Genomic DNA, 15,388 nt, shown 5'->3' on the forward strand with positions numbered 1-15,388 from the left:
AGTTTATAGCATGTGATTTCTCTGAGGCAACACTCAGCTCAGAAGTAGAGAGTTCATGTGCTCACTGCAAGAGCAGTCAAGTTTTCCCAGAAAGCCACGCTGCCAGGGAAACTGGGCTGGCACTTCTGAGGCTTCCCCACAGGACTGCAAGTGGTTTTCAGTGTGGGCTTTCAAATTCAGATGATTTTGGTAAAACAGATGACAATTTTGACTTCTGATGGATGAACTCTTAACTTTACATATTAGCACTGTTTTGTACAAGTAATTTTGTATAATATAGTATTTTCATTTAATATTTTCATTTACATGAAGAAAACTCAGATCTCACTGATATAAATACAAGTAATGAGGATTTAATAGAACTCTCCAAATGTTTTATGAATGCTGAGACTCAAGGGCTGCTCATGCCTTGTTAAAGTTGAACATTCATCTTCCATTCTTGTGGTGAACAGGAGTTCACACAGGACATGTGGTACTGCCTCTGCACACTGACTGGATGGCCAAAATAACTCCCATGGGAGAGGCACGAACATTGAGCAACAAATAACCTCCTTAATACTTACATACTTAATATAGCAGTGATAAATATGAGTTACGATAAAATCACTGGAATGCTTGAGGTTCACAAATCTCTGTGCACCTAAACAGGAAGGGAGCACAACTCCCAGAACAGCAAAACCCCCACTGAGCTCGACCCCAACCTGGCACACACCAAGCCTCCCAGAAATTATGAGCTTTACACCCAGTGAAAAACTCGATCAGTTCCACAGTAAGCACAACAAGGGGTGAAAAATTCAAATCGATCCTTATTCACTTCGTACGTGAAGATGAATAATGCAGCATGGCATACTGGAGTGCCAATTAAGACACTTCTGTGAGATGCCATCACTGATACCAGTGGTTAAAACAAGTAACTCTCCACAAGTAGTGCCTATGGATGCTGCAGGCACCTGGAAATGCAGCATAACTGCTAGAGAGGAACTATTTCTCAGGTGCAATCTAAGGTGGTCTACACATAAGCATGCAGTGATATAATTAGCACCGTTTAATTTGCGCTTTAGTATGCAGGATCACTCAATATTTAATGAAAACAAAACCCCCATATTGATAATATAATATACCTGGATTTAAACAGAGAGGGGAAGAAACAAACAAACAAAAGAGCAAACTGTTTTTTCAATGACTGTTGCATTGTGAGGTTTTACTTCTCGCATTTCGCTCTACAGCTTCCTTTGTCACTAGAAGACACAATCAGCCACCCTCATTCAGCCCAACCAGCACCAAAATGGATCAACTGACCTGTTCATTCATAACTACAGAGAGTTCGCTGAGCATATCCTTATAATGAGACTTCATCTCTCCCTGATACTCAAATTGGTCCTCCTTAATAAGGCGCTCGTTGACATCAAGAGCGTGTCCACATGCTTCAGCAAATTGCCTACAAGTTCAAAAACACAAAAAACAATAACACGAATTTTGTAATAATGAAAAAAACTATCTCTCTATGTACATATACACACAGCACCGTATCTATTCTCTCCTTTACAAATTACACCTTGTTGTAAGGGAATTCCAGAACTCATTCTCGGATTAAGAGGACTGTAGGCTGCAAGGATAGCCCAAAACTTAATGTTTTCTTGGGAATGATTTGTAAGATAGGGTAAATGCAGATGTAAATTGGGCTGGTTCAATTCAGCCTAATTTTTTGTGACACATCTACTCGTGCTACATAGAGCATACTATGTGCCATGCAGGGGGGTGAAAAGCCTAAAATTAATGTTTACCTGAAGATTTCCTTCAGAAGCTTAACTTGATTATCAGGATACCTCTTAGCATTTGTCTCTTCAAGAAAAGCTCGAGCATAAGCCATTGGTCCAGCATTTACCTGGGGGAAAAATACACAGCTTAGGTACGGGGAACAAGCCATTCCACTGCCATTTCTCTTGTGATCCAAGGCTTGGGGACTGGCCTCAGGAAACCAAGCCTGTGAGAAAAACATCACCTCACTCCTCTTGTAGCCTGGATGGAAGTTGAAGAGTTTTGCTGAAGAAAAGGGATCTGGTCAACCTTGTACAAGCTGAAGTCTGTAAGTCCCCAGCTAGTTGACCATCTAGACAGCTACATATTGGTTTGAAGACATTTTAATGAGGGTACCAGAAATACATGTACCTCTCCCCAATTCCAGCTCTCCTAAATGGAAAATGACCCAGCCAAACTGAGCAACACTCCCATTAAAGAATCTGCAAGTTTGGCTGTGTGATAGGCTGTATTCTCAAGTGACATAGGATGGTCTTTTTAGAAAGGTCTTAATATTTATTTAAAGAAGACTTGACTGAAATAGTTATATTTTCACATATATCCAGTAGTGATCTAGACCAGTGGAAAGCTTTCCATTCCCTTATACTTTTAGAGCAGGATCCAACAGCACTAGAATACAAGATATGACCAAATATATGAAATAGACAAAACATGCCTGAAATTATAATAATCAGCATAAGATTTTAGGTAAAAGCATTGGGAAAAAAAGGAGAAAAAAGGAAGCAAATTGCCATTACCTTGACACTGACACTTCCTTGGAGCTTGAGCTGAAGTCGGATCATGTCCACTTCTTCCATCGTGCAGAGCTGGTTGAGCTCTGAGACCTTTTTGGACATCTCATCAATTGCCACTTCGATGGGGTTCAGCTCTGTGCTGGTCTGGCTTATGACTTGGATACGCTTCTTCACGTAAGGAAACAAGTGACTGGCTACTCAAAGGAAAGAAATGCATCAGAGAACTCTCCCAACAAGAGAGCATTTAAGAAGCAAAACAATGAAGTCAAAGGATCAACTTTCGACTTTGCCAAACTCTTCATCGATTCATAAAAAATAAGTTTTCAACACCAAACGAGTGGAAGTGACACAGCAGGTCCAAACTGAATTCTGATATACCTGGTGTTGGAAGAGCATTTCCTTTTGAATTCACCATCTTTTGCTACCAAGCTCTGTCACAATGCAAGTGGCAAAAGGTTCTCACTGCTGAGACTGTAGGCTCCACAAATTTCTTCTTCTGAGCTAAAGCCAAGTTATAAGCCCGTACGGAACTTCAAACAGCTCAAAACATCCCATCAAACACATTCCAAGTTAGAGGCAGGAGCCTCTAGTTTAGCCTAATTGGGTATCACTCACTGTGCTGGTGTTGGCTGGGACAGAGTTAATTTTCTTCACAGCAGCTGGTACTGGGATGTGTTTTGAATTTGTGTTGGAAATAGTGTTGATATTTCACACAGGGATATTTTGGTCGTTGCTGAGCAGGGCTTACACAGCGCCAATGACTTTTCTGCTCCTCACACCGCTCCACCAGCAAGTGGAGTGGGGGTACACAAAGAATTGGGCGGATACACAGCCAGAACAGCTGACCCCACCTTGCCCAAAGGATATACCAGACCACATGGGATCACATTCAGCATATGAAGCTGGAGGACGGAGGCGGGAAGGGAAGAGACATTCGGAGCGACAGCATTTGTCTTCCCAAGGCACTGTTGCCCGTGATGGAACCCGGCTTTCCTGGGCATGGCTGAGCACCCGCCTGCCCACGGGAAGCGTGGATGAATCCCTGGTTTTGCTTTGCTTGTGTGCATGGCTCTTCTTTACCTATTAAACTGTCTTTATCTCAACTCATGAATTTTTTCCCCTCTTGCACTTCTGATTCTCCCCCATCCCATGAGAGGACACTGAGGGAGAGGCTGCATGGGGTGTAGCTGCAGGCTGAGGTTAAACCACGACACTCACCCACAGATGAACGACTATGAAAACATCACCCTTAAAGTAGTAAGGAGTTACCTTTGATATTCAACCTAAATACTACTACAGGAGCTGAGAGAGGAATTATTAATCTTTAAAGTTCTTTACTTCCACCCCAAACCTTTCAATGGATCTCAGAGTTTGGCAAAGGTACCGTTGTGGTGCATTAAGTGTAATCTAAGCTACCACTCTGTCCTGATCACCCTACATGCTTTGGAAGGCCTCCCAAACTCCATGTATATCCTTCTCCAGTTAGCATCTGCCTCCAGTCAGCTCAGACCTAAATGAGCTCCAGTCTCTCTGGAGAGCAGGAAACTCAGGACTTCCAGAGCTGGAAGCACAAGTCGCAGCCAGGCATGGCAGAGAGCCTGTGAACCAAAGACCTCAGCCAGACTGCACTTGCCCTCTGCCCAGCAGGCTCTGGGGCAGAGATGCTGTGCAGGCTCCATTCCAGCCTCTCAAGCACAATTATCTTCCACTGCTCCTCCAGTCATACCAGTAATCCTCACTTTCTTCTCAAACCAAAAGCACAGAAGTTTACTTAAGAAGTGAATGAAAATAACACGATTTTATCAAACAGGAGTGGGAAAAAAGGGAGAAAAAAGAAAAAAGAAAAGAAAAGGATGTTTCCTTTAGAGAAAAGAACTGAGGTGAGCCAGAGGGAAAAGCAGGGGAGAAGAGGAGGTCATGAAATTCCTGCTTAATGCCAAAGACGGAGCCAGGCTGAGAGCAGTGGGAGCTGATGACAGCATGTAATAACCCAGGGAAAATCATCTGCTGGAAGAACAACCTTCTCTGTTCTTGCCAGACAGACCATAACAGCTGCACTTTCAAGTCAGTGAAACTACCTGTTTCAGTATAGATCTCAAAACACCTACTGCTGCTCAAGCACTAAAAAAAACAACCACACACAAGCTATTCCTCCTTTCTTCTTCTTACAAGCAAAACTGTGTCATGGAACAAGACATCTTCAGACATCAGGACCTCTTCCTTGACTTGCCAGAACAAAACTTCAAGGTGACTATGCCTGCACTGTAAGCAGCTTTTTTCACTCTGTCCTTTGGGGGAAGTAGATGCACTGAAGTCAGTGGGGAACTGGATTTTCCCTCGTGTGGGAGCCTTTGCTGTGAACATCAGCCTCTCTGCCCACGGCTGCCCCTGGGAACAACACCTCCACCTCGGACAGTTTCTCTTACGTCAAAATTCAGGCATGTCAAGTTTCAGTAGTAGTCTCAAGGAAGATGCTTCTTTAAAAAGAGATTTCAATCATGATAAAAACCTAAAAATATTCAGTTTAATATGACTCAGTAAGAGCAGGCATATCTAGTGCTCCTGACATTCCTGTCTCAAAACACTGATTGAAATCTTACCTCTCACTTAAAAAAAAAAAAAAATCTATATAATGTATCTTGTTCCCATTTTGAACAAAAATTTCTATCTGCTAAGATTTACTCTCCTTAGCAGAACAGACACCCTACTTGTCTTTTTCTTTGACTTGTTTATTATTAAAAGAACAATGGTTCTGAGTGGTAAGCTGCCTCCAGCAGAACCACTCCCAAATTACATCACTGCGAGAACAGTTAAGATGCCAATTATAAGGAAAAATAAGGCAGCTGACGACTCCACGAATGAAAATAACTTTCCCTAGGACGGTCAGCAGGTCTGCAGGAGAGCAAAGCTCTGGAAAGATGACTTATCATCCCGTCCAACACGCTGTGCCCCCTGACTGCAGAACACCTGGCACTCGACACGCACTGCTGGGCTGAGCTGGGAAAGGTGTGGTGGGAGGCAGGAGCAGCCAAGCAAACGTACTTGTCAGGATTGTGCGCCTCTTGCACTGCTCCTCCACCCCTCCGTGCTTCTTCCCTGACAGCGTGAAGGGCGTTTCAAACACGAAGCGGTTGATGTTGTGGTGCATTTCGAAGTCGGTCTTTCGATCTTCGGCCTCTTTCTCTTCAAAGAAAGGCGTGACGTACGTCACCTGGATGTAGGCGTATTTTGGATCCAGGTCTTTGGGGTTGACCTGTGCATAAGTGGCAAGCACAATAAAATTATGTTCAGAGTGATGAGCTTCCAGTGCGTCCGTTACATTGCTGATGCTTTCATCTATCATTGCCAAACCGATAAAAACTGAGATTTCCAAATGTAACATTCAGATCACGGACAAATACAAAGCTATTTTAACCAAGTGGCCCTTAAGAACAGTTGGACCTTCGAATATAGCCATTGACAAAAGTGGATGAAAGCTAAATGAGACAGAAAACAACTTGCTTCCGTTTTGCAGCAAACATCTGGCTGCTCATCTCCTACTGACCGGGAGGCCCTGCTATAACACTGTCATTTCCATAAAGCACCTGCCACGCTGGAAGGTTTTTCTGGCCGTCAAGCTGGGTCACAGTACTTTACACATACACTCAGCTGACATTCATTCTAAACACAGCTCTCAAAATCTGAGCCATCAACACTCAGTTCTCTCCCCTGTGCAAAACTGCATGTCTTTCATACCTTGTTGGAATCCTGGATGATCTTCACATTGTCTATTCCAAACTTGTCTGCATAAAGTTTCATCAGCCTTTGGGAGATCTCAGACAAGCCTGTTAATTTAGGTTCTTTATAGATATACTCTTTACCTTCCTCTTCTTCGAAAAAACCCTGTTTGGAAAGAAACAGAAGGACACAGTGAGCACAACAGGCAGGGCAAAGCCTAAACACGGTGTTTACATCAGGAATCAAGGCTGCCTGTATACCCACCAGAGCATCCAATAGGCCACTTCCAGCACCTAAATTAAAACCTTACCTCTCTCCAGTCCTAGCAGACATATACATAGAGGTCTGCATTTACACTGGTCTGCAGCCTTTAAAGTTACCCAGGAAATAACTCCTACACATTTATTCATGTAAGAGACCCAGCTGCTTAAACACTAAAGGGCTTTCTTGAGAGTGCTGATGTGTGTATAACGACAAAACCCTCATGGGTTAAAATTGGACATTAAAAAAAAAAATCTTTAAATTTGAATCATTTGGTTAAAAATTAACTATTTGAGAAGCACTGGTGCTAACAGAATGAGTGCAACAGTCCCTGTTGGACGCTGAGCTCAGCATGACACACCCAGCACATCGTTCTCTGGGAGAGCCACATGTGCAGGCAAAGGCTGGGCACTGCTGCCCGTGGCCATGGCATGGGGACCAACTGGGAACTGCTCTGCATCACTTCAGGGCAGCTGAAGAGGAACTCTGGTGGCATCTTTAAAGGTCATATAGAATTGCAGCATTTTCAGGGACAATTAGTAAGTTATTTATACTTGAGAAGAAAAAGAAAAGCAAAAAGGACACACAGACTGTGTTCCTTTGCAAAAAAACCAGTTCAGTTTTGTTAAGGTCATTACTTAATACACTGGGTGGACTTGGCAGAGCTTTAGTAAAAGGCTCAATTGACATGCTGAACAAGAACCTGTCAGGCTTCAGAAGAAATGCCGACCTCTGAAAGTTAACAGAACACTGCATCCCCTGCAGGTGAGACATTCAACTGCTACATGATGAACATGTACATCAACACCCTGGGAGAAGCTCCCCCAGCTGAGCAGAAAGCAGCAGGTGCCCCATTAACAAGGACTGGATTTGTCCCAATGCCATGAGCAGCACCAGCCCTCCTCCTAGGATTTCATATGCTGCTGATGAAATCTGGACGTGTACCACTGCAGCTGCACTCAAAGCCTCCTCCTTTCACCTTAATGCAAAGTGACCCAGAGGAAAACACCTGAAGCTGCAGGGATAAGGGGAAAGGCAGATTGCATTAATGATGTCAGACCCAAGGCCCTTTACATTTAACATGATGTGGCTTGGACAGATACTTCCTACAATATATCTAGGCAAACTGCCATCTGTTGAAAAAGAGAGAGGGAGAAATTAATGAAGTCAAGAGGTATCTCCAAAATCTCTTTGGAAGGTACTCATGCAAAATCCAGCCTTTTCATGTTGAAGTGTATTTCAGCTTTGGCCACTAAAATTATTGCCCAGGCAAATCTTCACAGAAAATTTACAGAATTGAAAAAAAAAAAAAAAGCTGTAAATTTCAATGTTGGTTGAACCCCACCCCTAAGCTTTATTTCAATAGGAATTAAAAAATAAGTGTATCTTATTATTATTATTAACAAATAAGTGTGGCTTCTCCTCTGCTGAGGACAAGGGGCAATAAAAGGCAAGTGCCAAGAGCACTGTGGGCATTACTGGAAACCAATGACTAATATCTGCAACAGCAGCTCGTCTGACAGTATCTTAATCAGTCTCACAGTGACCTTCCAACACAATTGCACAATTTTTAACAACGTAATCAATTAAACTCTGTAGGGAAATGAAGAACTTCACAGGTAATTAGAGAACAAATCTAAAGCTCCAAAGTTGACACCCAATAAACATCTACTGAGCTGGGCAGGCAATCAAATTTCTATTGATTTCACTGAGAAAAGATCTGCAGGATCATAATCTGGTTTCTCATCCTGTTTCCACCCAAGCAAAACTGCTTCATGTGGGAAAACCTCATTAGTTCGATGCAACCATACTTAAACACTCTACTCAGGACTGTTTCTGTCAAAAGACATCTGTTTTCCTTTAGTATTCAGTGTTTTCAACAAAAAACCTCATGTTTTCCAAATTAATCGCATAGCAAGCTAGAATGTAGTTTATGCTCTTAAACCCTGATTCAGTCTATGTTTGCATGCTGGAACACAATGTTTATATGCAAGTGCCAAATCTCTGTGCTGATGCTTCATGGCACACTAAGATGATATCTCTGTTAATAGCTCTACTTAAAAAAAAACCCCATACCTGAAAACAAACAACTGACAGATTTAGTCTTATCTCTAATGCAAGAGACATCGTTTAAGCACATATTCCCTACAGTATTTCAGCTGACAAGTGACAAGCAGAAGTTAATTGTGAGCTATAAATAATCATGTCTGCCATATGCTACATGTATGGCAAAGACTATTGAGAAGTAAGATTAAATACTCTTCAGAATCCAAATATCCTCCAATTTCAGGATTTCAAAATATTAAGCAGCTAAGGTTACATTACCAACGCATATCCCTGGATTATTTTCACACTGGCTGGTTTTGCCCTACAAGGACAACACAGCCTTACAGATGAAAATTATTACAGCTGAAGGTAATGGAACAGAGATGACCTCCTGGACAGTAGGTTATTGGTTTCCACTGTGCTCTGATTTCCTGGGAGGCAAGCTGTGACCCAGGGCTAGCACTGTGGGAGCTCTGAAAAGGCTTTTCTTCCTCCCCATACACCCCTAGCCACAGCCCTTGGTGCTCACAGTAAATCGGACTCTTCTCTGCCCTTTGCTGGAAGAACACACACCATCTGCTTTATCTGCCAAGAATTAGCATCTCATGGATCCTTCTCTGCCTGTATCAGGTGAGCACCTCCTCCCACGGTTAAGTGAGAGTGTTGCCCTCTTTGGTAAGGGAAGCTACAGCTGTTCTATCACTTTTGGAAAAGGGGAGACATCATCTGCTCTTCAGACATACACTTGAAGTGTAAATAAATATATCTAACAGATACATTTTTTTTTTGGCTTTTAGTTCAAGAAAGATACTGACCTCTCAAACACTCATCTACGAATAAAATCCTATGTGCTGGCTAGTGTGGTCACTTGGGGGTGCAATAAGAGCTGTCACCAAAGGCCCTTAACAGACTTCATAGTCTAAAACAGCAGCTGCCGTGAGATCCAGCTCTCTGAGCTAGCAAATAAAGCTTACTGGTGTAAATAGTCAACTGCATCCTCCCTGAGGACCACATTAATTCAAACCATCCTTGTGCAGGGTCCCTGCAGCAACCGAACACTGTCTCTGCCTTTGCATGAAGAAGGGTTTTCAGGTGCAGTTGCAGGTCTTCTTTTTCCACTAAGAACCCCCAAAACTCTTGCTGCAAACAGTATTTACAGTATTCTTTTGTCCTTTAATCTGCTTTCTCTGCAGTTTTTTTTTTTTTTTTTCAGTTAAGGAACAGCAGTGTTCCATTTTTACAAAACATACGTATGTAAATATTTATTATTTACACAACTGATAAAAATGTTTATTGCATAAGTGGATATATTTAATAATACTTTTTTTTTTATGTGTATGTGCTTGCATATGTATCTACCCCTGGGTATTTTACAGAATAGTGTATTTGTATGACTGCAAAGGAATTCTTGTTGTATTCAGAGCTCAGGGACTGGGGGCACCAGGGAACAGAGGGAGCAACACGCAGCTGTGAAAGAGTCACAGGCTTTAGAGCACTAAAGCTGTTTAAATGAAGTTGCCCTTGTGGCACTGGCAGCTGTAAAGTCATTGCACTGTAACAGAGATGTTAACCCAGTTCAGCAGAAGTGCTTCAGCTAAATTACCCCCTGGGAGAGCCACTGCCCCTGGCAAGAAGCTGCAACGAGGAGAGTCCTGGTTTTCCCTTGTGCTGCTCCCAGTTTGGAGGAAGATCAGGTGTAAGGAAGACTCTGCCCTTCCTCAGGTGCAGCTCACTTTCTCCTTGCAATTGGCAAGTCCAGCTTTGCTAATCTGTCTCAAGAGCCACCACTCCCCTCTGACTCCCCATTTGCTTGCTCCTACAAGGGACTAGCAGGATCGTGGCTGCAGCCTGCCCAGAGTGCTCCAGTTATCACTGCCGTGGATCTTGGACTGACACAACAGCCTTCCTTTTTGGAGCTGTTGCACAGGCCAGGAAAGCAGGCTTGCATTCAAACAGCATTAATGCTACTCCAAGATTTTCAACAGAGAAGAAAGAAGGGGTCCAATCCCAATCCCAGTGAAGGTGAGGGAAACTTCCACTGAGATGAGGTGATGCAGCATTGGGCCCCACAGTGCACACACACAACATGACAACAGATACAGCTTGGTAATTCAGCTAACTGAACAAACAAAATTAGTTTGCAGGATGCAACAATGAATGAAACAACATTATTTCATCTGCCATGAACCAAAGAATAGAGAGCACAGGAAAGTTAATGTTAAGTAAGAGTACAGGGAAGGATGAAGGATGTGTGAGGAGAATTAAACAAAACATGCAAAAGAACTAGACTTACCACAGCCTTGAATAAGATCAAAAGGAGAAAAGAGCAAATTTCTGCATTAAAATCTAATTAGCAAACAGAATGATTCACATCAATCTGTTGTTTACACACTTTATTATTTTAGAATACAGGAAATTGTATGCTTGCCAAAACCGGGACGTAAAGGAACATGCTGGATTGCTACACTGGTTTGTAGTGGAAGAAAACACAAAATAATGCTTCAAGGATGCTGAAGCACAGCAGAGGGAATAAAACTATTCTACAGTACATTGCACAGAATCAGAGGTGGCCTGGAAGAAGGAGTCAGAGTCAGAGAAAAACACAATGAAACATCTACTACATAGTGCTCTGCTTTAAGCTCTATCAGAGGAGAGCGCCATATATAAAAAAATGTCTTATATCTGTTGTTTTTTTATGTTTTAGTTTGAAAAATCATGCCCTGCCTCAGTCTCAGTTTTGCTTGATGAAGTCAAGAACTAAAGCTGACATAGAAGTAACTCTGTTCTCCACTACACCACTAAATCCACAGCAGTGTTTTACACAGAAGCAACTGAGTGCTCTCTCTTCTGAGCAAAATCCTGCTGGAAAATCTGACCCACAAGACAGTTCCTACCCTTGACTCACTACCAAGCGCTTCCCTGTTTTGGTTTCCCTGAAATACGTCAGGAGCAGAAGAACAGGGCTGAAACCTGGGAATCTGTGGATACACAAGGACACAAGCTGACTTACCTGCCCGTAAAACGCCACGCGGTAATATCGCCCAAAGAGACGTTTCTCAGAGTTCACAACTTCTGCAACCTTCAGGTACGAGCGGTGGATGTCGTAGTACAGATCAGACAGCCTCTACACCAGGGAACAGGCAGAGGGAGGGAAGGTGAGAGCATATTTTGGGAAATCCCACTGTTTGCAACCACGGCTCGCCTTAACTAGGTTCCCAAATCTTTGCCAAGGAGGCTGTACCCGCTCAGGGAACAGTTTAACCTTGTTAGCAGTCACCAAAGATTCATCCCAAGCTTTCTGTCATCTTCTGAGCAGTTTTGTGGCAGTGGATGACTTTGGGTACAGGGTCACACAGGAAGAGAACCACCCCACTACCGGGCAGGGGTAAAGACCCACTGAGGGGTCAGAGAACCCAAGTATCAGTCACACAGCTGAGAGGGAGGTGCCAACAACTCCAGTCAGCTCCCAGTTCCACGCAAAGATATGCTATCCACAATTACCGCCAAACAGCATTTTCCCAGGACAGTGAACCCAAATTTCTGATAAGTTAAATATGAGGACCTGCTTACTCAGCATACAGCTTATTTCTACCTACCACTTTGGGTTTCTTTAAATTTAAACCTGGAAAAATCAGTAAATGAGATGATGATCTGTTTATCCATTATGTACTGGAATTACCAAGCCAATAAGAAATCAAGAAACCCTGAAATTGTGAAGAGATCGGGCAATTTATCAGTAGTTTCTAAACTTAAATACAATGGAAATGTGCTCCTTGTTTAAAACACATGTAAAAAAGTCACATCCACTGGCTAAGAAAAGAGGTTTGTTTGATTTTTTTTTTTTTTAATTTACTGTTGTATTGATGCTGAAAAGAGGAAGGTAAGACAGCAGAGTTTTTTATTTTCTCACAGCACAAAGCATTAAAAGGAAAAATTACAGATTGGAAGAAAGAAAACATTCCTTTTAAAGAAAGCGCTCCTTTTCCCCCTAAAAATTTTGATCTTTACTGTTGCTTTAGGATAATTTAAAACAACCAACCCAAACACCAACTTACTTTGAAGTCTCTCTGCTTTTCAAAAACAGCAATGATAGGCTTGTTAACCTCAGCAATAAGCTCATATCTCTCAGACTTCCAAAGGTACTCAACGCACAATTCCAGCTGCTCCACAAGAATATTCTGCAATTTCACAAACACAAACAGTTCAATGACTCGGCAGCTGGTGGCATTTAATTAATAGCAATGCAGCAAGAGCAGATACCCACTACTTCATTTTTATTCTGGAACTTCTACGTTAAGGTTTATTGCAAGGACACAATGTTTAATCAAGCATTGCTGACCTAGCTTTCTTCAGGAAAAAACTCTGAATAATAGTAACATGAAAATACTTGAATACTTGACACGCTGTGCAGAAGAACAGGTCTGCTTTGTGGGCTCTCCCCTGCCCTGACTTCCCTCTCTGGTACTTGACATTCTTGTTAGCTCAACACCAGTCCTGGCTGTTGAATGCAACAGCTGTGACACCTTTCAATCCTGCGTGAGTGCACTCGCTGTAATTTGTTGTAACACGCACAGGCATCCGCTAGAAGTAACACTCTCTGTTAATAACAACAGGTATGTAAGTGTTAATGCTGCTGACCTCGTTATAGGGAGTATCTTGCATCCCAGAGTCTTCCTTCATAGCTCCTTCTTCTTTAATGTTGGGGGTAATGCTCAGAAAAGCAGGCCATCCCATGGAAAATAAGCCTTGAAGGGCAAGTCACAACAAAGTCAATTAATGATGGAATAACCAGTCAATTCAAGTAGCTGCTGGATGCCATTGAAACAGAGCTGATTTCACGTGACTAGATTAGTTACTTTTTTTCACAGCCCAAGTAATGAGAAGCACAAATGGAGCTGACTGAATTTATGAGACTATTACACATTTTGTCAGTGATGTAAATCTACCTGTCCAGGCAAAGGGCAATGACAACATTTTCCTGATGCAATGGTACTCCTCTCTTTGGCATTCTGGTTCCTGAGCTGTGCAGTGCTGGCAGTCCTTGCGAAGCTACACTCACGTGTGCACAGCAATTACCCTCCCAGGCAGAGGCAATATACTTTAGAGTTGTGAAACCTGTGCCGTGGGACCTGCACAGTCCCCCAGGATCCCCACAGCCCACGGGGACGTGGCTGTTCCACACCAGGCTGTGCCTTTGCTGGGCTCAAGCTGCTGCCAGCAGATGTCCTTGTCCTGCCACAGCCCCAAATGAAAACTCCCTTGTAGAAACCTCAGGCTGGTGGCAGAAGCTGCTGATGGGAAGGCTCACAAGGAATGAAACTGAGCTCACATCGAGTATTTGCTAAGCTGAGGCCTTAGTGCGATGGTTGCAGCAGAAACAACTTGCACAGGTATTGCTCGACACAGATCAGGGGAAGTCTGACCAACTAGGATTTCACTACCGCTCTCGAGCAGAGGAGGTAAACCTGCCAGGGGAGATCATGAACTCCTGGCACAGTTCATATTCAATTAAAAAAGTAGGAAAATGCTACTATGGTGCAATTAAAAAAGCTAACCCACCCACACACTAAGACAGGAGGCTAAAACCCCTCCTTCGAGTTTTGAAAATGGTTTAAACATAGGTTTAAAATGACCCAGGTTCATCACTCCACCTACTGTAATCTGTTATTCAGCCAAAGTATTTTACCACTACTGAAGTGCCTCAGAAATACTGCTCTTCACAGAAAGCTTCCTTCTAAAAGGATGGTTTTTTTTCATCTTGCCCACAGACAAGTCCAAGTCAAAAACTATGGTCTTTCCAAAACTAACAGTTTTCTCTTCCCCAGATATTTGTCCTTGACCCTAGAAATTGCTCATTGTGGAAATTCCTCATATCTCATGCAGATAATTACTGTGAAATAAACATTTCATAAATCATATAACCATTGGCATAGAAGCATTAAAAAATATAAGCCTGCACTTTATTTCTCTAATAAGCATCACAGATTTAAAAAAAAGCTTTATCTGTTAAGTTACATATGGATAACCAGATATTAATTCCACCCCCTTGCCCTCCCAGCTTTGGATAGCCAAGGAATTGGACATGGATTTGCATGCTAAACACCAATTGACCCGAGAGGGATTTCTCTTGCCAATGAAGAGCCAACTGCTCTCGTGCTGAAAATGCCCATAACCAGAGACATTCTGAGCAATCCATCAAACCAGCCAAAGAGCATCAGGAAAAGAACACATTTCCGACACTGCTTGCTTTTTATTACAGCCTTCAACATGCACTAGGAATAGTTTTGCTTTGGTTGGTATTTTTCCAGCTCAGTTGGAGAACAATGGTTTTTGAGTTCCTAATTATGTTATTTGACCCATAAACAGGCACGGTTAGAGCACTCACTTCCTCCATTGTGAGTTGTTAGTAACACATTACTATCAGAGACTTGACCATCTTCCAGGAGCATACGTGAGGTACAAATCTTTTCCATTTTCCAGTAACCTATGATAGTGTAAGATGGTATTAGTAAACCGCTACTGGTATGTGTTAATACATGCATATGTAATAACGACAGACTAACAAGTGAAGCATTCTCTTTTAGCACTAGCTTGCTAAACATTTAATTAACCCTCTTTACCCAAAACACACACTTTCGCTGTTCCAGTGTTAAGACTAGCATTTATGACATATTTTAAAAATAAAATATTTGGAAAGAATTCAAGCTACTTTAGGAATACTTTATACATAAGGAAGGAAAGCAGGATAGCCCAAACTTATTTTCAACAGTAATGTTTATAGGTAGATAGTTGGCTCTGAATACATTGATCTT

General features: G+C 42.4%; 1 protein-coding gene across 10 annotated transcripts in view; it reads right to left on the reverse strand.

Annotated features, from left to right (window-relative positions):
* DOCK10 (dedicator of cytokinesis 10) overlaps positions 1-15,388 on the reverse strand; it is a 118,273-nt gene that overhangs the window by 1,769 nt on the left and 101,116 nt on the right. For 6 of the 10 annotated variants that reach the window (XM_027907808.1, XM_027907811.1, XM_027907810.1 and 3 more), the window contains exons 47-56: positions 14,962-15,060; positions 13,215-13,321; positions 12,632-12,754; positions 11,587-11,700; positions 10,870-10,875; positions 6,288-6,434; positions 5,595-5,805; positions 2,556-2,746; positions 1,785-1,885; positions 1,300-1,438 (exon numbers count right to left, since the gene is read on the reverse strand). In XM_027907808.1, the coding sequence (XP_027763609.1) occupies positions 1,300-1,438; positions 1,785-1,885; positions 2,556-2,746; positions 5,595-5,805; positions 6,288-6,434; positions 10,870-10,875; positions 11,587-11,700; positions 12,632-12,754; positions 13,215-13,321; positions 14,962-15,060 (1,238 nt within the window). The remainder of the gene's footprint in view (positions 1-1,299; positions 1,439-1,784; positions 1,886-2,555; positions 2,747-5,594; positions 5,806-6,287; positions 6,435-10,869; positions 10,876-11,586; positions 11,701-12,631; positions 12,755-13,214; positions 13,322-14,961; positions 15,061-15,388) is intronic. The other 4 variants (XM_027907809.1, XM_027907817.1, XM_027907815.1 and 1 more) reach the window with 3 other exon arrangements.

This window comes from Empidonax traillii, unplaced genomic scaffold (genome assembly GCF_003031625.1).
Source record: "Empidonax traillii isolate 1590-97213 ecotype Southwest subspecies unplaced genomic scaffold, ASM303162v1 scaffold1548:size177740, whole genome shotgun sequence".
NCBI lineage: Eukaryota > Metazoa > Chordata > Aves > Passeriformes > Tyrannidae > Empidonax > Empidonax traillii.